Source organism: Episyrphus balteatus, chromosome 1 (genome assembly GCF_945859705.1).
Source record: "Episyrphus balteatus chromosome 1, idEpiBalt1.1, whole genome shotgun sequence".
NCBI classification, from domain to species: Eukaryota; Metazoa; Arthropoda; class Insecta; order Diptera; family Syrphidae; genus Episyrphus; species Episyrphus balteatus.
The window spans coordinates 157,255,513-157,277,491 of NC_079134.1; the positions used below are offsets into that span (position 1 = coordinate 157,255,513).

General features: G+C 30.1%; 1 protein-coding gene across 3 annotated transcripts in view; it reads right to left on the minus strand.

Annotated features, from left to right (window-relative positions):
* The window catches only part of LOC129921359 (uncharacterized), a 115,468-nt gene that overhangs the window by 21,952 nt on the left and 71,537 nt on the right, over positions 1-21,979 (minus strand). For all 3 annotated transcript variants that reach the window (XM_056003155.1, XM_056003154.1, XM_056003153.1), the window contains 2 exons: positions 15,587-15,837; positions 15,277-15,470 (listed from right to left, as the gene is read on the minus strand). In XM_056003155.1, coding sequence (XP_055859130.1) covers positions 15,277-15,470; positions 15,587-15,837 — 445 coding nt within the window. The remainder of the gene's footprint in view (positions 1-15,276; positions 15,471-15,586; positions 15,838-21,979) is intronic.

Sequence of the window (21,979 nt, forward strand, 5' to 3'; positions counted from 1 at the left end):
AAAGATAAGGTCTTTATTTTAATGAAAAGTAATACATACTTGATTTTTTTTTATAAAAATGGTAGGAGCCGTTTTTTGAGAAAATTAAACTTTTTCAAAATTGGTTTATGACAGGTATTTTTGGTCCAAAAAATTAATTCCAAAAACCCATCTGTATACAGAATCCAAAAACTGCTACATATCAAGTTTGAAGTAGATGGGCCCATCCCTTTAGGCTGTAGCTTCTTATACAGAACGACAGACATCCTAACACTGAGGGAAAAGCCACCATATAACAACGTGAAATTAATGAAAACCACATTAATTTAACTATTATTCGGAATGATTTTACGTTGAAGATGAACATTTTAAAATCAACGTGAAAAAAAGGTTAATTTTTGATGGTTTCGTATCTTAAAGTCACATACATCAATGTAGTTCATCTTTAAAACAACGACACGTTTCAACTTTAATTTATTTTTTCCCTCAGTGAACAGACTTAAAAAAGACTGACGGACTTTCGAGACCCACTTTTTTCACATTCTCTATCATCGTAATATCATGGAAAAGGAGCCTGACGCACCTTCGTCTTTCAAAAAACTTAGAAGTAAAAATAGGGGCGATATTGCAAAAGTCTTTCAAAAGATATAAGGTGAAAAGTGTGCCTTTATGAAAGTCAAAATAATTGGGATTTTTTTGTTTTTCATATGTAGTATCAGAAAAATTTTGGTGGCGTTTGGTGCCCCTTCATTCATGTGCTCCTAGGCGATGTCCCCCCGAAAACCGTCCCTAACTCTATAATAATTTTTTTTTTTTTATAAATCAACTAATCGGATTTCCTCTCAAATAATAAGTCATTTTACTGTGGTGGACTAAAACCACCAAAAACTCAACAGGGTATATATTTTTTAAGTGCATTTTTTTTGTATAAGCACAAGGTAACTGAGCTTTAGCATGGGTTGAGTTCATAAATTACACCGAAAAAAAAAATTGATAGTAATAGCTATCAAAATAACATTTTTTAGTGACAAAAGTCTTCCAACAATTAAAATATCAATTTTGATATTTTATCATATCATTTTGACATTTTTTAATTTTAGGTGGATAGTGAAAACTTCACTTTGACAATTAAAATATCAATGTTGACTAGATTTTACGTTTTAGTTTATTATAGGTCCGTTTAATGAAAAAAATCTAGCACAGAATAGATCAGGGCAGCACAATATTGTCAGAACAAGAAAAGTTCAACTTCGTATTTTACAAGATTGACAGTTGTCAGTATCAGTTGAAAAAAATTTAATTCAAATCCATTTCTTGAAATGATTTTTTTCTAAAAATAAATGAATTACTAGCATTTTTAATATTCCCGTATTTTTTTTTTTTTTTTTGTTATTAATCAAAAACTCTTAGAAATATACTTTTTAAATTCGTATTTTCTATTATTTTTTTTCGCAATCAAACAAACAGCTGACAATTGACACTTTTCAGTCACTTGCTCTACCCCAAAAGTAAGAGCAGAAAATCTTGAACTTTTCTGTGCTGAAAAAATTCATGAAACATAAAATGACAGATTTTAGAACAAGTTGGGGTGAGTTTTTTTTCATGAAACACAAAAACTTGTACTTTTCGGATCTTTTCTGTTCTTTTCTGTGCGGATCAGATTCATTTAACAGACCTTAAAATGAAACCTATTTCGTTCTTTTTCATTATTTTTATTATTTTAAGTATTTTCTTTCTTTTTTCAAAACATTACTGAAAGTGAATATTCTTTACAAAATAGTGGTGATATTATTTTTTCTATTATAGGTGAAACTATGTAAAGTAAAATCTTATTGCCGATCAAATTTTCTCAGTAAATCATACATTTTACTTCGAAAAAAACACAAAGTGAATTTAAATTAGTACACATTAAGAATTTTTTATTTAATATTTTTCAATAATTTGGAATGAGAAATTGATATGAAAAAATGACAATGAAATATCAAAAAAAATTTCCAAAATGTGACATTTAAATATCATCCTGATAATAAAAATATTGTTTTAACATTTTAAATATCATAAAACACATTTTATAGAGCATTTTTGGCTGATATTTAAAAAAAATCTTAATTTGATATTTAAAAAATGTTAAATTGATATTAGACCAGTGCCAATAATTTTTGAAAATAAAAAAATTATTAGCAGCATATGGGTGGTGGGAAAATTTAGGATAAATGGTATATGAAAGGGGAAAAATAAATTGCCCACAAAAAAATTGGGGGAAAGGGGGTGGGTGGGCGAAAAAGTGGGGTGGGTGTCAAAAATCATGGTTTTTTACGATTTCTGTCAAAACTAGACGTCCTAGCGAAAAAAGTCAAATGCAAAAGTTGTAGGTAGTATAAATGTCTACAACTTTTACTCAAACAATTTTTTTCTATAACCTCAAAAATATTGGAAAAAATGCAAAAATATGATTTTTTGATTTTTTATTTTTATCTTTTACAAAAATGGTTGGATTTTAACAAAACTTGGTTAAAAACTACTTTGTTATGTTTTCTATCTATTAAAAATGTTTTTTGAGCAAAAAATGAATTTTTGGATTTTTGACGAATTTAATTTGAAAAAATAGCCTGTTTTTCAATCAAAAAAGTTACCGAAAAAATTTTTGATTTTTGAAAAGTTTGAAATGAAATTATTTAGATTAAAACCTATTATTTAAGATTGTGTGGAAAAACTATACTTTTGTTTTAGAAAATATTGAGAAAAATTGAAAAAAACAAAAAAAACGATTTTTAAGATCGATTTTTCCGTTAATGACAGTAATATTGGCGAGAAAAAATTTTCCATAGAAACCAAACTATACTTTTCTATTGGCCTTTGATCTTCTTAATTTGAATCTAGCATTAGAATAGCTCTAACGTGAAAAGTTTTTGAGATATTGAATTTTGAACGTCCAAAACACTATTTTTGTGATGTTTTGCATGGTAATATCTCAAAAACGTGATGTGATACAATTTTTCTGACTTCGGATTCGAGCTCAGCGCACAAAAAACCATTAGAAAAATATACTTTGATTTCTATAAAAAAAAAAAACTTTTTGACTAGTGAATTCGAACAGGGAAGAAAAAATCGAATGCCTTGTTTAGTGAATTCGAAAAAGTTTTTTTTTTATAGAAATCAAAGTATATTTTTCTAATGGTTTTTGTGCGCTGAGCTCGAATCCGAAGTCAGAAAAATTGTATCACATCACGTTTTTGAGATATTACCATGCAAAACATCACAAAAATAGTGTTTTGGACGTTCAAAATTCAATATCTCAAAAACTTTTCACGTTAGAGCTATTCTAATGCTAGATTCAAATTAAGAAGATCAAAGGCCAATAGAAAAGTATAGTTTGGTTTCTATGGAAAATTTTTTCTCGCCAATATTACTGTCATTAACGGAAAAATCGATCTTAAAAATCGTTTTTTTGTTTTTTTCAATTTTTCTCAATATTTTCTAAAACAAAAGTATAGTTTTTCCACACAATCTTAAATAATAGGTTTTAATCTAAATAATTTCATTTCAAACTTTTCAAAAATCAAAAATTTTTTCGGTAACTTTTTTGATTGAAAAACAGGCTATTTTTTCAAATTAAATTCGTCAAAAATCCAAAAATTCATTTTTTGCTCAAAAAACATTTTTAATAGATAGAAAACATAACAAAGTAGTTTTTAACCAAGTTTTGTTAAAATCCAACCATTTTTGTAAAAGATAAAAATAAAAAATCAAAAAATCATATTTTTGCATTTTTTCCAATATTTTTGAGGTTATAGAAAAAAATTGTTTGAGTAAAAGTTGTAGACATTTATACTACCTACAACTTTTGCATTTGACTTTTTTCGCTAGGACGTCTAGTTTTGACAGAAATCGTAAAAAACCATGATTTTTGACACCCACCCCACTTTTTCGCCCACCCACCCCCTTTCCCCCAATTTTTTTGTGGGCAATTTATTTTTCCCCTTTCATATACCATTTATCCTAAATTTTCCCACCACCCATATGCTGCTAATAATTTGTTCAACTTTTGCCCTCTGAAAACCGGATTGGCACTGGTCTATATTGGTTTTTTTTTCGGTGTAGGTGTTCTCGGATTGACTTGTTAAATCCATAAAACTTTAAAAAAATAAAAATAAAATAATCATTTTTAGCAAAAAAACAGAACCGACTTCCATGGCTCAAAACTGGGTTTTATGATTTTTAAAATAGTTCCTATGGCTAAATGTAGATGAAATTGAAATGGGACCACACTGCAGCCACCAGCTTTCTAATACAAAAAGAATTATCAAAATTGGTTCACTCAGTTCAAAGTTATGCGGTAACAAACATAAAAAAAAAAAAAAAAAAAAAAAAAAAATGACGAATTGAATACCTCCTCCTTTTTGGAAGTCGGTAAAAAATAGGCACGATTCTGAATAATCATTTTTAGCAAAAAACAAAACCGACTTCCATGGATCAAAACTGGGTTTTATGGTTTTTAAAATAGTTCCTATGGCTTAAAGTTAACGAAATTGAAATGGGACCACACTGCAGCCACCAGCTTTCCAATACAAAAAGAATTATCAAAATTGGTTCACTCAGTCCAAAGTTATGCGGACTTTTTGGAAGTCGGTAAAAAATAGGCATGATGTGGCGGTTTAACATGGAAGGCGATTTTTTAAAAATCTGAAAATGTGCAAAGCGTAGGCCCATGACAGAAGCTATCATTTGGCATCACTCTCAAAAATTGCTCTCAAGCGGTTTAGCTTCCAGGAGCGTTCAAAGATTCGGGGATTTTTCGAAAAAAAATTTTACCGCAACTTTCAAACGCGATTTTCTCAGAATTTTGAAAAAAATCGAAAAACCGGATTATACCACTATCGGGTAGGTGAGAAAATAAGCTTTCATATGGCATAATTCCCCTGTCTCTAGATCTAAGCGTTCCAACGCCTATATCGCGGAATTTTGAAGAAAATGAAAATAAAATTTTTGTTGCCAAAAGGTAGCGGGGACTCTAACCTACATTTGGGTACAAATCCCATCCCTGTAGGTCCATGCGTTCTCAAACCGGGAGAACTTAAAAGTAAAAAAAAAATAGGCACGATTCTGAAAAAAATAGGCATGATGTGGCGGTTTAACATGGAAGGCGATTTTTTTAAAAATCTGAAAATGTGCAAAGCGTAGGCCTATGACAGAAGCTATCATTTGGCATCACTCCCAAAAATTGCTCTCAAGCGGTTTAGCTTCCAGGAGCGTTCAAAGATTCGGGGATTTTTCGAAAAAAAAATTTACCCCAACTTTCAAACGCGATTTTCTCGGAATTTTGAAAAAAGTCGAAAAACCGGATTGTACCGGAATTTTTTTTATGATAAAAAAAGAAATATTTTACTAAATAATCATTTTTAGCAAAAAACAAAACCGACTTCCATGGATCAAAACTAGGTTTTATGGTTTTTAAAATAGTTCCTATGGCAAAAAGTGAACGAAATTGAAATGGGACCACACTGCAGCCACCAGCTATCCAATACAAAAAGAATTATCAAAATTGGTTCACTCAGTCCAAAGTAATGCGGTAACAAACATAAAAAAAAAAAAAAAAAAAAAAAAAAAAAATACAGACGAATTGAATACCTCCTCCTTTTTGGAAGTCGGTAAAAAATAGTAATAACTCAATTACTAAATCGTTTCCATAAGAACTTTTTCAAAATTTACCAATCCCTCAACTCTGAATTGATGTCAATGTAACAATGTAACAATATCATCAACACCACATTGAATTTTCCACGAAAAAGAAAATCTTTTTGTCAGAATTTTCACTCGAAAACTGGATTTAGCACTTGAACATCTGTTTCCTTAAAAGCCAATCAAGAAAACTTGAAAACTACTTTACCCACACGAGAAGAACGACCAGGACACTGATACTCTGCCTGATTCTGACACAAAACCCACTACTTTCGATAAAGATTCCTGATTTTCTCTTCATTCTTTTTTTTTGTCGTTCGCATGCACACATATCGGATCAAAATCCAATTTCGAATCTCATTACATGACTAAGTAGCCGGAGATGCAGGAGCAGGATAGTTTTGTTTGTTGTTGTTTTTTTTTTTTTTTCGTTTTCGGGAAACGAAAATTCGATCATCGTCGTTTTTCTCGTATATGTGCCAGAGGAGAGCATCATTCACCCGTCACTAACCGACAATTGCAAAACCCAGAAGTGGATAACACGAAGACAAATCGATCTCTGATGAACTTCCTTTTTAAAGACTGCCGCCAATGAGAGAGTGAGAGAGACTTTAGTACAAGGATTTATTCAAGGACCTTTTCGCAGAGTGATGATGGGCTATGACGATGATTGCACACATTACCTCCTACTTTCGAGGACTCTTCTTCATATCCCCATGTTTGTGTGTGCATATGATTTGTATCGGGTCCTTATTGTTATAGCCTCCAACATGTACAAGAAGAAGACGAAGAAGACGAAAAAAAAGAAGCCATTGTTGCACAACTGCTTCAGTTGCTTCTGGTGCTGCATGCTCGTAATTTAACTGCTGATCCAGTTCCCAGCTCATGTGCATATATACTCTCTATCATTATCGCTCTTTCAAGCTTGTTTTTGTTGTTGTTTTTACTCTGTGACTATAAGGACATTAAACAACAATGACACAGAGCAGCACATAAGCACACCACACGACCGACCGACGACGACGAGGACGCTCCTTCACGTACTCTCGTTTCTCGTCCTCATCGTCGTTGTCGTCACGAACAGAAAGACAAAATAATGTCATCGTCGTCATGTCCGGAACATGGATTACATGCAGCAGCAGCACTCCCATTAGAAAGAGATGAGCGGGGAAGCTGCTTCTGTTGCACTGCACTTGGCTTCTAGGGTATACCGATTGAAATTTCATGCCACCTCCATCCCATTCCCATCCACATTAATATCACACATGCTTCCATTCCACCACCTACACTCTCTGGGGGATTCTAATTCTCTCAGGCTCCTGTGTGTGTTCCTATGCTGCTTTAACCCGGTGAAACAATCCGGATGGTCGATGGGAACGTTGCAGTTGTTGTTGTTGTTGTTGTTGCTGGCGTAGGATGCGAGTGGAATTTATTTATTCTGACTTCCGAGTGGTGGTTAATTTTTTAATGGAATGCTTCTATGAAACAAAAGAAATGTATGTATTTAGGTCTTGTGACCCTGATGAAGTGAATACTGATTTTTTTTTTTTGTAGTTTTTTTTTTGCTGTGAAGTTTTAAAAATAGGGTGTATTATATAAATTCTGTTATCTTTACATCTTTCGGTTGACAACCATTCTGGTGCTTAAAGAGATCCGGATTATTCGGATATCAAAAATAGATCGCAACGCAACGATATCATATTGAACCCATCTGGATATTTGGACAGATTAAAGTACCTTCATTTTTTTCATTACTTCGAATAATTTGAATTATCCGAAAATGTTCAGTTATCCGAATTACAGAATAACTTCATATATTTCTTTATTTCAGTAAAGGAAAATTTTTCGTACTAGAATTTGGATATGTTTTGCTATCCGGATAGTTTCAAATATGTAATTTCGGATAATAGCAAAACAATAGTTTTAAAATGAAAAAAAAAAACTATTTTCCTTTCCACTTAGCCAAAAAGCATAAATACTAAATAAAAATTATGTTTTTTGGATATTTAGAAAGTTTTGTATACACGGAAACTTTGGATATCCGAAATATCTGAATATTTTGGGATATCCAGATAGGCGTACTTTTACTCTTTCGTTATTTTAGATAATTTGAATCATCCGAAAAATATCAGTTATCCAAATCTAGTTTTAGATTACAGGATAACTTCCAATATTCCTTTATTTCGGCTATCGGAATGTTTTTTTTTAAGAAGACTTCAATCTGGATATGTTTGGTTAGCCAGATAGTTTGAGAATTCAGATACATAAATACAAGTTTTGCATGAGAACAAAACAAAAGTTGAAAAAGAAAAAAAAAAAACTTATTTTCTTTTTCGCACTTTGCGAGGAGAGCATATCTTACCTATACAAAAAAAAATTTTGTTTTTGGATATCCATAATATTTTGGATACACGAAAACTTCGGATACCCGAAATTGATAATCTGAAAATATATGATATCAGTGAGATTGGCATACTTTAATTTTTCGAAAAATGTCACTTATCCGAATATAGGTTTGGGTTACAGGATTTATTTATTTCAGCTATAGGAATAATTTTTTTACCAAGTCTTCAATATGGATAGGTTTTGTTATTCGGATGGTTTGATATACTTAAATAGTTTCGGATAACAACAAAAAATATTCTCAGATATCCGGATAGTTTTGAAAATCGTGTCATTTGTCTTCGGATTTATATACGACAAAAAATCATTCAAATTTACCCTCAAAACTCTTATCCGAGCCTTTTTCTGTGATTATCAAAATTATCCGGATACAGTTAAACACTTAAGATATTAAAAGCAAGAGTGAAGGAAGGCTTGCTGATTTCATAAACATATGAGTGTAAATGAGAAAAATTTATCCTAATATAATCTTCAGTGAATTGTTATCCCTTAACATGCAATTGTAGGGTATATTTGTACTGTCGGATAACAAAAACAAGTTTTGCCTTGTTTTCTTTTTATTTATGATTTTAAATTGTAAATGAAAGAGTTTCTTAAATTACATAATATTCAACAGTATTCAACATCCTTTCTAAAAAAAACAACAAAACAAACAAAAAAAAAAATAAATAATGGTTTAAAAGTGTGCAAGTGATATGTTTATGGGTCTTTAGGGCATAGAAAGACTCAACAATTAACAAACACATTGTTTATGCTCTCTGGCAACAATTGAAACAATGAAAGGGAAACAAATTTTGTTTGTTTTTGTTGAACAAAAAAATGTTCTTTTCTTTGAAAATTTATAGGTTTTTAGGGCATTTTGTAACTCCTTTGAGAGGAGTTGTATTAAAAAAAAAGAAAGAAAGCTTTTTATTTTTATGTATGATGGATATATTATTTAAATAACTCAAACGGTACTCTGAGATCAAATAATACTCAAAATGATTAACACATTAAATATTTTGGATGAAGAAGAAGAACTTTGAACATATACCTGTTTCGGAAAATCATTTTTATCAAAAAACAAAACCGACTTCCATGGATCAAAACTGTGTTCTATGGTTTTTCTAATAGTTTCTATGGCCAAAACTGAACGAAATTGAAATTGGACCACATTGGTCCAAAGTTATGAGGTAACAAACACAAAAAAAAAAAAAAATACAGAATTGAATACCTCCTCCTTTTTGGAAGTCGATAAAAAGAAAGTGAGTTTTAGGTAGAGTATATTTTAACAGGACCGTCTGCGAATTAAATTAAAATTTTTGTTCATACACAATACAATCCTAGTTTTTATTACAAACTGTGATTTTTTATAGAAAAGATTGTCTTTTTATTATAAAAATTTCGTTTGTATATTTAAAATGTGAAAAAAAAATTAAAGACATCAATTTTGTATCCACTTATATTGAAAATATTCCATATACAAAAAAATGTTACTCATACGTCACAGTGACCTTCTCAATTACTAGTCTCTTATTTTACATTCCAAAGATCCTCTTCCTCAAATTCCATCTACTTCATTATTTTATCGACTATAATATAAAGTCACCTTTCTTATAAATTATTACCCATAACTGCTCTCAATTATATTAAATTACCCATTCTCTTTATGAATCTTCTAAAGGCCTATAAATCATTTTAATAGACAGAAAAAAAAAATAAAACTTCCATTAAAAGTTAAACCTCCAAAAACTTAAGCGAGAGATGAAAAAAATAATAATTTATTAAATAATGTAACAGAGAAATATCGATTTTGAAAAAAAAAAAAAACAACAAAAAGCAAAATATTAATCCATCACAAACTGACAAAAATTATTGCTAAAAAGCAAAACTCCATAAAATAGAATTATTAGCAAAAGCCTAATTCAACCTCAGGCTACCTTTTTATATTTCATACAGGAATTTGTATAGGAACACCAACGAGGACCAAAAATCACAAAGTAATAAATGTCAAAACCTCTATATTAATGGTTATGGTTTCTGACTTTATATTGAAAATTGTGGTAGGTAAACGTACCTACTACAAAAAGTATATGTTTGTATATTTTTTTAATAGAAATTGTTAGATACACACAAAATGGTAAAACGGATGTAGGTTGGTTTGTATAGGCGCATTGAAATTGCTAATCCAAACAAGTGTATAAAATTCGACATATTGGAAATACCAATATTCCATCGGACATTATATAATTGCATTTGTGTGGACATCGGAGTTCGAGGTAAAAAATGAAAGTAAAATACATTTTTTAGATACTATACAATTTTGAAATTTATTTTTTTTCCTGTAGCAATATGTTTTAAAATTGGATTTTGCAAGAGTATCGTTTTTTTTTCTGAAAGGATACGTGCTCTTGCTGTAACATTTTAAAAAAATTGACAAAAATAATTAAATTTTGTTTTGTATTACTTGCATTGTATATCTATTCTATACATGAAAATTGAACTACTCTCTATCTTAAATAAATCCTTTGTCCTTTTCTTCAGTCCTATGTTAACACTAATTTATTAAAGCTGTTTTTCATTTTCGTTTTTTTTTAACCGAGTTTTTTATTCAATCCACTGATCTTTGATCTAGGTTGTCAAAATAATTTTAAAATTAATCTCCAGCGTTCGACTGTTCAGTTCAAAAGGTCCGTTATTTTCAATTCTTAAGCCTTAAGTTATTTGGAAAAAATAATAATAATAGGGAAATACGGTAATCTCAATTTCAATTTTGATAAGGTTGTCTTTAAGAAATTGTAACTTTTTTTTTTACAGATATGGTTGGAGCAAATCTTTAAAGGTGAAATGATAAGATTTTCAGTGATATAAAATTTACTGTAAGTTGGCAAACAAAAAAATGCATCAAATCGAGATGGACGAAAAAAAAAATGGTTTTTATATTTTTGATGAAAATTGATTGCATTCAAGAATTTTTTTTTTTCTTTTTTTGCAGATGTCGTACAAACATGATTTAAGGAAATATTGAAAGGTAAAATAATAAGCTTTCAGATGATATAAAATTTATTACAGGTTGTCATGTAAAAATATTGAGAGTATGATGTGTATAGAAAAAAAAAGTTTCAAGAAATAATTTGTATTATTTTTACAAAACATGGCTTTAGTTTAGTTTAATTCTTTAGAAGAAATATAAGGTTTATTTAAGGTATAATTTTTTTTTTGTATACTTTTGCATATAAAAAAAAATTGACATAATGAGAAATGCTTATTTTTAATTTAATTAATTTTAATTAATTTTTTTCTTTGGCATTTATTGTAACTTAAATTAATATTAAAGAAACAAAAATACGGTATTAATAAAAAGTAAATAAATTATTTTAATTGTATAAGTTGATAAAAAAATGCAATGCAATAGCTTAACTGCGGCAGTCCCCGAGTGCAACAATTTTTTTAAATTTTGATTTAAATCATTGACGACACATTCTCATCAATCATGAGATAGAGACAGGTAAATTATAACCTTAAGACAACCACTCAATATCTGTCAAAAGGATCACTGAATTTTTAAACTAGATAATCCCTTTATCCTTCATCACATCTATAATTTTATAATTAAAAACAAAAGCTTAAACAAACTTAAGCTTCGGCGACATTCAATTTTTCACCATCCAAAAAATAATATACAAAACTTCGTTTAAATTTCATAAATAATCTCCGTCTTTAAATTTATAGCCTGGCAATTATTTTAATCTTTTTCAACAAAGAGCACATAATAACTATAAAATAAATCACCGAAAAAAAAACAGTAGTCCTCCTTTAAATTCCCATATAAATCTTAATTCCTTTTCTTATTCTTTTCCATCACCATCATCATCCTCGTCATCGTCGTCGTCTTCACAAATAAACAAAAAAAAAAAAACATTAAGTCCTTCTGTCAGCTTTAATAATATCCTTATCATTTTTCCTTGCTCTCTCTCAGTGTGCTGTGTGCTCATAGAATGAATCCTCTTCATTTAGAAATATTTCATTTCATTTCTTCAAAACGAGATGAGACCATCATATTCCTGACTGGCTTGCAGAGCTTCTTTGGATCATCCCAAGGATGTGCGGAAATGATAGCAATGTGCCCCCTACAGAGAGGGACATTTCATAAAAAAATCGTCTATCGTTCTATTTGTGTGTGTATGTGTGTGTTTGTGTGTCTGTAAGGACACATTGTGAATGAACTCCTTTTATCCCAATTCAATTGACTATTATTGCAGTGTATCTAGCTGGTGTATATTCTCCATCTGAAGTGTCCATTATTCTTCAAGGTCCTTGAGTTTAATTTCATATAAATATAATAATGTTGTTGGAATATCCTCGACAAACAACAGACAGGGAGCTGCTGATATGGCGAATTGTTGAAGTTGAATGGACCAGATAAATCAAAATGAATTAACACGTCCTTTTTGAATTAGTCGTAAAGTATTATGACAAATAACAAGGACTTCTCAGCTAAAGGATATATAAATTCTCTCTCCTTCATCCGTATCCTGATTAAGTCACTTTAGGTCACTGACTTTACTCGCCTACATCCATCCTTCCTCTGAAGGCAATTTATGTTTATTGGGAATTTTAATCCTTTCAATTGCTTTTAATCAGTCTAGAAGTAATCTAATTAACAACACAATATTACCCAGCCAACTAATTAGCTTATAATGCTGGATAAGCCAGAGGAGCCGATTATTATGATTATAATTTTTTTTTTTTTATATGTGTATGTGTGTGTGTTTTAAATTAAAATGCAAAATGGTTCAAAATATCCGTAAAGTGATGGTAATTTATTGTGTTTGCATTCAAATTCAGGACTCGAATTCCATATGACAATATTTTTTTTTTATTCTAAAAATGGAATCCTGATTTAATCAACAGGAAACAGATCTGCTGCAGCTCAGTTGCAGAGAATTAAAAAAAAAAATGAAATACCTACTCACTGCCATGATAGAACAGTGGAATTCTCATCAACAGTTGGATATGGGGTGAAAATGCAGTCATTTTTTTTTTATTCAGAGAGGCATTGAAAATAGTTGTTTGGGGATGGAATTTTTTGCTCGTTTTTGTTTTTTTTTTTAACAAAAGATTTGATTTGAATAGTTTTGCATGGATTGTATAGACATAAAAAGATAAATACAAAAATAGATAGCTCCTGGACATGCAGCTGAATTTGGTTATTGTGGAAAATGCAATTTGACAGATCAAGTTAATCGCTTTTAACATCTGGATTAGAAGGGTTGATATTATTCGCACGCTATTTTATGTTTTAAATTTCCAAATAAATTATAGACAAAAAAAAGTAAATTGCGTCCATATTGAAGTGTACAGAGCAAGAGCAATATTGTGAATTTTAATACAAAACCATTATCGATAAAAATAAACGTTAAAATAATATTGATTGGGTATTTTTGGTTGAATTCTACCACAAAGTTAATTACTGAAACAGGTTCAACAAAATTGATATTTTTATTTGACAACTTTATGCAAAATTGTTCAATGACGTAAAAATATATGTTTTAACTATCTTTGTTTTGATTTAACACGAGAATCAAGAGAAAATATTTTATTTTATTTTCATTTCACATATTTCACTTTTCATTTATATTTTTCATTGTTCATTGTTCATTGTTCATTGTTCATTTTTTACTTTTCATTTTTCATCTCTCATTTTTCATTTTTCATTTTGCATTCTTCATTTTTCATTTTTCACTTCTTATTTTTCATTTTTAATTTTTCACTTTTCATTTTTCATTTCTCATTCTTCATTTTTCATTTTTCATTTCTCACTTTTCATTTTTCAGTCTTCATTTTTCTTTTTTCATTTTTCTTTTTTCATTTTTCACTTTTCACTTTTCATTTTTCATTCTTCATTCTTCATTCTTCATTCTTCATTTTTCTTTGTTCATTTTTCATTTTCCATTTTTCACTTTTCTTTTTTCATTTTTCATTTTTTATTGTCATTGTTCATTTTTACTTTTCATTTTTCATCTCTCATTTTTCATTTTGCATTCTTCATTTTTCATTTTTCACTTCTTATTTTTCATTTTTAATTTTTCATTTTTTATTTTTCATTTTTAATTTTTAATTTTTAATTTTTAATTTTTAATTTTTAATTTTTAATTTTTAATTTTTAATTTTTAATTTTTAATTTTTAATTTTTAATTTTTAATTTTTAATTTTTAATTTTTAATTTTTAATTTTTAATTTTTAATTTTTAATTTTTAATTTTTAATTTTTAATTTTTAATTTTTAATTTTTAATTTTTCATTTTTCATTTCTCATTTCTCATTTCTCATTTCTAATTCTTCATTTTTCATTTTTCTTTTTTCATTTTTCATTTCACTTTACGTCATTTCACTTCATTTTTTTAATTTTTTTTTCATTTCATTTTATTTTCAATATATTAAGTTACTCATACGCCACAGTGACCCATCAATACATTATGATTGCTGTAAAACTCGTGGTCACTGTAGCGTATGCGCCACCTTTTTTGTCAGTTGTTTAAGCCCAAAAACATTAACATTTTCGTAAAAATATGTAAATAATTTACCCACATACTCATGTCTCCTAAAAATAAAAATCAAATTTAAAAAAGCCTTTATAACCGAGATTCCCTTTGTAAAATCATTCCCCTGACAAACTTTAATTTTGTATAACTTTGACATTAAATCTCTTAGCCATACATTTTCTTGTTTGTCTTTTCAGCTTATTAAATATTCTCTCAAACATAACCTTTGACATAAACTGAAATTAGAATAGAATTCAAAATTATTCTTGTTTTCTTTCTTAAAGAAGCCCAGTTGAAAGCCTTCAAAGTCAAACAACAACACCAAAAGTTTATCCCAAGAAAGAAGTCCTACATTCTCTTAACAAGAAAAAAAAAAAAACGAAATCCCATAAAACTCGGCACACATCCTTATTTTTATTTTCTCTCCTCCTTCCACCACCAAAAAAAACCATATCTCCCAAAAGAGCAATAAAAAAAATGTTCCTCATACGCCACAGTGACTATGAACAAATTTTACTATTCATGTTTCATTCTCAAGAACTTTTGTTATCCCTCAAGAGAGTACAAACCCCTCCTCAACATGAGAAAAAAAAAATCCCATTCAAGTATATTTCCTTCTTCCACATAAATAAGAAAGAAAAAAAAAAAAAAAAAAAATGTTGACAGAAAAAAGTATTATGTAAAGTACTTACCGACACTTCGGGTGTATTCCCTGAATTGTGGAAAAACAACCCGGCAATAAGCGCTGCTATGTTGGCTGTGTACGAAGCAATGAATATCACACTGAAACCACCCCAAACATTGATTAAGAATTTATTAGGCCATGATTTGGGAGCCTTAAAAGCCACCAGGTGTCCACATAGTAATCCCCACATTACCCAAAGTGCTGCAAAGAAAATAATAATAAATATTATACATACATACATTCCACATAACATCCACATTGTATATAACTCAATTCAAGTTAATTTAAGCAACAGTAAATATTAGTTATGCACTTACCTGATGACATACTGAAGTTTTTACTCCTCTGACGACCCCAAGGATTCAGTCCAAACGGACTTAACCACTCATAGATAGCAACAGCAATAGCTGTCACATTGAGTGATGTGAATATGGCAATCCAGAGTTCCGGCGAGAATGGCAACAGGAAGGCGAGCAATGGAATTTCAGACTTCCTCTTTGGTGCTGCCAACAAGGATACACCTCCATGAAAGTATGGGGCACTGAAGTCTATTACCTCGGCACGAGCCCTAAAAAAAACAACAACAACAAACGAGTTATGTGGAATGCGTGAGATATGCAAAAGAGTTCAAAGTTCATATACGCGAGCACGAGTATAAAATTAAAACGTAAAAAAAAACTTTGTATCCTCTCGACGACGTTCGTCCTTGTTAGTCTGTTTTTTTTTTTTTTTTTTTTTTTTACTTTTTTTTTGTTTGGGTTAAATTTTTAAATTGTGTCAATTAAGGACGAGGAAGGAAATTTTCTAAACGAAGAATGTTGGAGTTAATGTTGTTTCCTGTTTTTTTTTTTTTTTTTTTTTGTTTTTACAAAATTTTAAGAAGATAAACTGCATACTGTTGTGGATGGAAATGGGAAAAATGAAAAACGGTAAAGTTGTGTGTTTTTGTTATTTTTTTTTTTGTACGAAAGAGTAGATTTGATATGCAAATCCTATTAAGAGAGTGCAAATTGGAAATGACAGATTGTGGATTGTGTGGTTGCGGTTGAATTTGTCTCTGTTATTTCTTGTTATATTTTTTTAGGTTTTGTGACAGCTTCTTCTTCAACTGGAAGTCAAGGAGTAACATTTTCTTTTGCTGGAATTTGATTATCCTCTTCGGGTTTATTTTTTTTTCTGTTTGTTTTTTTTTTTTCTTTCTTTTTTTTTTCTTTTCAATTTCTTAGCAAATTTGATTTAACAGAGATTTATTAACCAAACCATACCTTCAGTTGAGTGGTTTTTGAATAAATCAAAGCTACTTAGAGGTAAGTTTTATGCATGAATGCAATTTTGTGATCTTTATGTACACAGAAGTAGTTGTTCAATCCCCCCAATTATTGGAAAGTAAAATAAATTGAGAAAAAATATTCAATATTCAATGACAGATATGAAACAGGATAAAGAACAAAACTGACAAAAAAAAAGTTGAAAAACCCAATTTAGAACCGGTACCACCTCCAACCAAAGTATACAGGAGGATGTCGAAGGTTTAAATAAAATTTAAGAAGAACGTTATTCTAAGGACTTTGGTTTGAGTTGTTAAGAGGTTATTATTTGAGTCAGATAAATGAGCTTCTGGAAAATGTTTCAAAAAAGGTGAAAATCAGGAAAGCCAATATTAGACGAATCAATTCTTAGGATGGTCAATAATTGTGCGTGTAACTAGTTTGTATGAATAGAAAGAACCTACAATTTACCGTCAAGTCCGAATGGCTAAGAAAGAATGCAGTTTTTTATGGCACTAAACCTTTTGCAGTGCCGGTTTAAGCACTACCGGCGCCCCTGGGCAAGATTGCAAGTGGCGCCTCTAAAAAAAATTCATCTAAAAACAATTTTTTTAAATCACGAAAAAAAAGCAATAGCAGATTATGTCTTACCTCTCATATACTTGTTAATGCATTTATTAAAAATGTGCAGTGTATTAACTTAAAAAGGTTAACTTAAAAAAAAAAAAATTAATTATTCACGTCATTTAGGCTCAATTGACAAGACTACACAGTTGGTTTTATTTGAACAATATTTTTTCAAAAACTTTTTCAACTAGGTACATTAATGTCGTTTTCAATTGGAATCACTCAATGATTCACTCATTCTGAAATCCAATAAAAAACTTTGAATCGCTTCCACCCAATTCTAAAATTTAAATCTGTATTGGTGAAAAATCAAATATTTTGTATTTGTTTTTTCACTAGGAGAGTAAAAAACTTGCAGCACGCTTCTTAATGATTCCAGGCGCTTCCGGACGGCCAATCGAAAACAACATACCTTTATAAGTATAAGGTTTGTTCGTTGTGAGCTCTAGGGCACTCTGGGTCGCTCCGAATTCGTTGTCAAGCGTTTTTTGTAGCTCCTTTTTCAACCAGAGTTATTTCCTCTGTGTTCGATGTTCGCTGATGAAACTAAAGCTCTGAGGTGTTCGATGTAAAATGAAAACCCGAGAAACTCTGATTTTTTTCACAGTTAATTGAAATGCCTTAGAGTGCCCTGGAGGGGGGAACAACGAACAGAACTATTTTTTTATTCTCACACACAAACGTAGTTTTTATGAGAAATGGAGAAGCTGTCAATTTTTGGCATTTCTGGATTTTGGGTTTTCGGGATTTTGGGATTGTGGGTTTTCGGGATTTTGTGTTTTTGGGTTTTCGGAATTTAGGGTTTTCTGGATTTTGGGCTTTCTGGATTTTTAATTTCGGGATTCTGTCCGTCTCCCTTCTCTTTCCTTATTCATTATTATAGGGGCACCTTTGCAAAAATTAAATTGGTAGGAGGAATATTAGGATTGCTTTAGTCTTTCAAAAGAAATTGGGGCGCCTTGTTCTTCAAAGATGAACGAAGATTTTGGACACCATTGTCCTTCCGGAAGCCAAATAAATTAACCCAAAATTGGGGGGCGCCTTCATTCTTCAAAAAGTTTAGGACAAACAATACGATCGTCGTTGAAAATGTAAAATAGAAAAAAATTGGGGCGCCTTTGTGAATGTTAAAAAAAATAAAACATCGATTGGAAAGACTTCGTTATTTATATAACTTTTGTAAAAGTTCGGGGCGCCTGCGGTGCCCCTCAATTCTCGCGCCCCTGGGCGATGGCCCAGGCTGCCCCCCCCCTAAAACCGGCTCTGACCTTTTGGATAATTTTCTAGTTCTTTGCAAGATGTTGAGTAGCAGCTTGGATACAAACCCAGAACTCTGCCATCTTAGCCCATCGCACGAATATACGTTACAAGAATTCATTAAATTCATCGCATAGAACATCTTGGATCACCAAAGTGGGTCTAATATTAAACTGTGACCACAACCAATAACAGCTTAAGTCGAAAAAGAAAACAAAAATTAAGTTTTACTAACAACTCAATCTTTTCTAAACTCAATGTAGATGGTTTTAATTTTTCGTTTTTTATTGTTAAAAATATGTAGGCTTCGATTTGGAAGGCATCAAAAGACCACTGAAATTTTTTTGTCTTAACTCACTTAAGCGGTTATTGGTTGTGGGCACAGAAATATCTAACCCATATTGCCAAATTTATTTGACTAATGGCATGTTTAAAATTTTGTTTGGCTACTGTACTGAAATATCTTAATGTGTCCATATTTAACCGACTTTTAAATTTCTATAAAGTTAAACTAAGAAATTCTTACCAGATGGCAATCCCGCATAAGTGACTAATCGGTGACTTGCAATAGCCCTCGATTTATGATGTCATCAATAAGATGAAATCACAAGCCTAAACATTGATCTTCAGATCACTCACAGGTCATCAAGGCATTTTTTGTTTTATAGGGCTGGTCACACTTATTACGAATTGGAATGTACAAATTTCACTGCGCCCCAAAAATCTGGATTTATGGAATTCAATTTGTTCGAAAAATGTAGAAAAAGAAGTATTTTAGAAATTATTGAGCATGAGTTTTTTTTTGTATCAAAACCACATGTCTTATGCATCGTTGATATCTTCTTTTAAAACAAGTAAAAATGACGCTAGAATTTTTCAATGTTTGAAGGTTGAAAAAAATATTTTTTGTCCCTTAAACTAGATTTTGGAGGTACATATGGGTCAAAATCATGGAGGTGGGAAATTTCGATGACCGAATTCTTAAAAAAATCAACATTGTTTTATGATAAAAATTTCATGCTCAAATGTTCGCTTTAGCCATAATTTGTCGGTTTATGAACGGGCAAAGCACAAAAATGTATATTTTTCAATTTACCGCAAAACCACAAAAATTAGTAGGTACTAGAAAAACGTTCCTCGAAATGGTGGTGATCTCTTCAAAATGACTTTAGGGGTCTAGAAATAGTATTAATGTGAATAATATATTATTATATGAAGATAGTGGGTCTTAAATAAATCAAATATAACTTTGCTTATATGCACGTCCGAAACACTTAGGGCATAACTAATTTTTTCTTTTGTTTTTTTTTGTAACTTTTTGATAAATGTGTAGATATATTACAGCCATACTTCGATAGGATACTGAGTAAAAAAAAACCAAAAAAATGCAAAATTATGAGTGTAAGACTACATTATTTATTCAGATTCTAAGAGCGTTCCCGGAAATGACGTTTTGACCATAATTTATTTTTTATTATTTATGTCACAAAGTAAAACGAAATATTTTTGAGATTATATTGTAGTGGCCTCTATTTTTTATCATAATATCACAAAAAAAAAAAAATAAAATTTCAATCTATCTATACCCCAAAACAAGCGTTCCCGGAATGACGGTTAATTGATGTAAAAGTAAAACGAAATATTTTTGAGATTATATTGTAGTGGCCTCTATTTTTTATCATAATATCACAAAAAAAAAAAAATAAAATTTCAATCTATCTATACCCCAAAACAAGCGTTCCCGGAATGACGGTTAATTGATGTAAAATTAAAAATGAAATTTGGTGTGTGGCCATTGGTTTGGATATAAATATCTTCTAAATTTTTTGTAGAACGTTTAAGCCCCTACAAGAATATATCTTGCTAATTTGAAAATAATGAACTTTCAGTGAATTCAAAAGTTTTGAAAAGTAAAAAGTGTTTTTATAATTTTTTTTAAATTTGACCTCGAATATCCTTAGAATGGTTAGATTAATGAAAAAAGTTATTAGGACCTTTTTTGTGAAACAATCTATTTCCTATAAGAATATGTCTTACGCGTTTGATTATTATAATTTTTCAATTTTCTACAAAATTAAGAACAAAAAACGAATTTTTTAAGAATTTCTCGATTTTTGGACCTCAAATATCTATTAAACGGTTAGATAAACGAAAAAAGTGTTCAAGGCCTTTTTTGTAGAGCGTTCAATTTCCTACAAGAATATGTAAAGAAATTTGCTAAAAAGTCAATTTAAAAAAAAAATGATTTTTTTTAGTAGAAGCTTGATGTAAAAATGGAAAATTGCGAAGCGGAGGACCTTCCCATTAATATTAAGAGCTCATATTTGTATATTTGTGTGTATATTCTAGAGGTGTCTAGCAATCGATTTTTCGGAGTACTAAATCAAAAAAAAAAAGAATTTCGATTTTTTTGACCCACCCTAATATCCATCACAAAATACCTTCTCATGTGAAACAATGAAAATAGATTTTCTTTTTTACTGTTGTGGTTACAAAAAAATATTCATCCTTTAATAAAAAGAATTATACATATGTAAGTCCAAAATCGTCGTTTTGAGATAAATGCATTTTAAAGTTAGAAAAATTCCTCCAAATGCAATTTTATTTTAAATAATAATATTAACACAAATAAGGTAAAAAAATAATTTTTAAGCGTTTTTATTATGTTTTTAGTGAGATATGTTATTTTGACCAAACAAGAATAAGATTATTTCGAGTTGTGTCCTTAGTGCCAATATTGGTATTAGTTTTTTTTTAAGAATTTAAATTTTTCGGACCTACCGCTATTTACTTTTATATTTTTTTAACGAATCAATCGATTAAAAAGGGATCGAAAGGGGGATTTAGGTAGACTTTAAACCTGCTATAGACGATGAAATTCTGCGTCAAAACCATTTATAAAAATTCATGAAATAATTTTTCTGACGCAATCTGTACTATTTCTCGTTTCATATAAAATGTCAATATAATGTTAAAACAAGTAAATTAAAAAAAAAAACACGTATACGCCACAGTGCACGAGTGAAAAGTACATATCATTCAAACTACAACTTTGGTCTTGGTACCAACGCACCAGGAAGTTTTTGGCTATCGAATACACAATAACTTGCAATGTGAATGTGGCGCCAGATCTCATTTAAAGCGTCCTTTTTTAAAAGTGCCACTTCAATGTTAAATTTTAAATGCTCCTCTTAATTTTTCCTACACTTACGATGGAATTTATAGTTTTCATTAAAGTTGAGATTTTTCTCAAATAAAAATTTTCTCAGTTTGCATTTATAAACTAAAAGTCAAGTAACGACTATGAATTTCATGTTTATAATCCAAAGGGCTCCATTTTGGCAGCAAAGTGCTAGAATGTATACAAAAATTTGTTTTGAGTTGATTACTGGTAAGACATCTTACTCCAAACTTTTAGAAAAGAGGAAATAAGGTATGAATAAACTGCTTCTACTTCATAACTTTACTTTCAATTCACACATCCTAGTTCCACTTTGCACGACTATTCGCTACAGAAATTTTGAAAAATGTATTCGTTCTTTACTTAAAATGTCATTT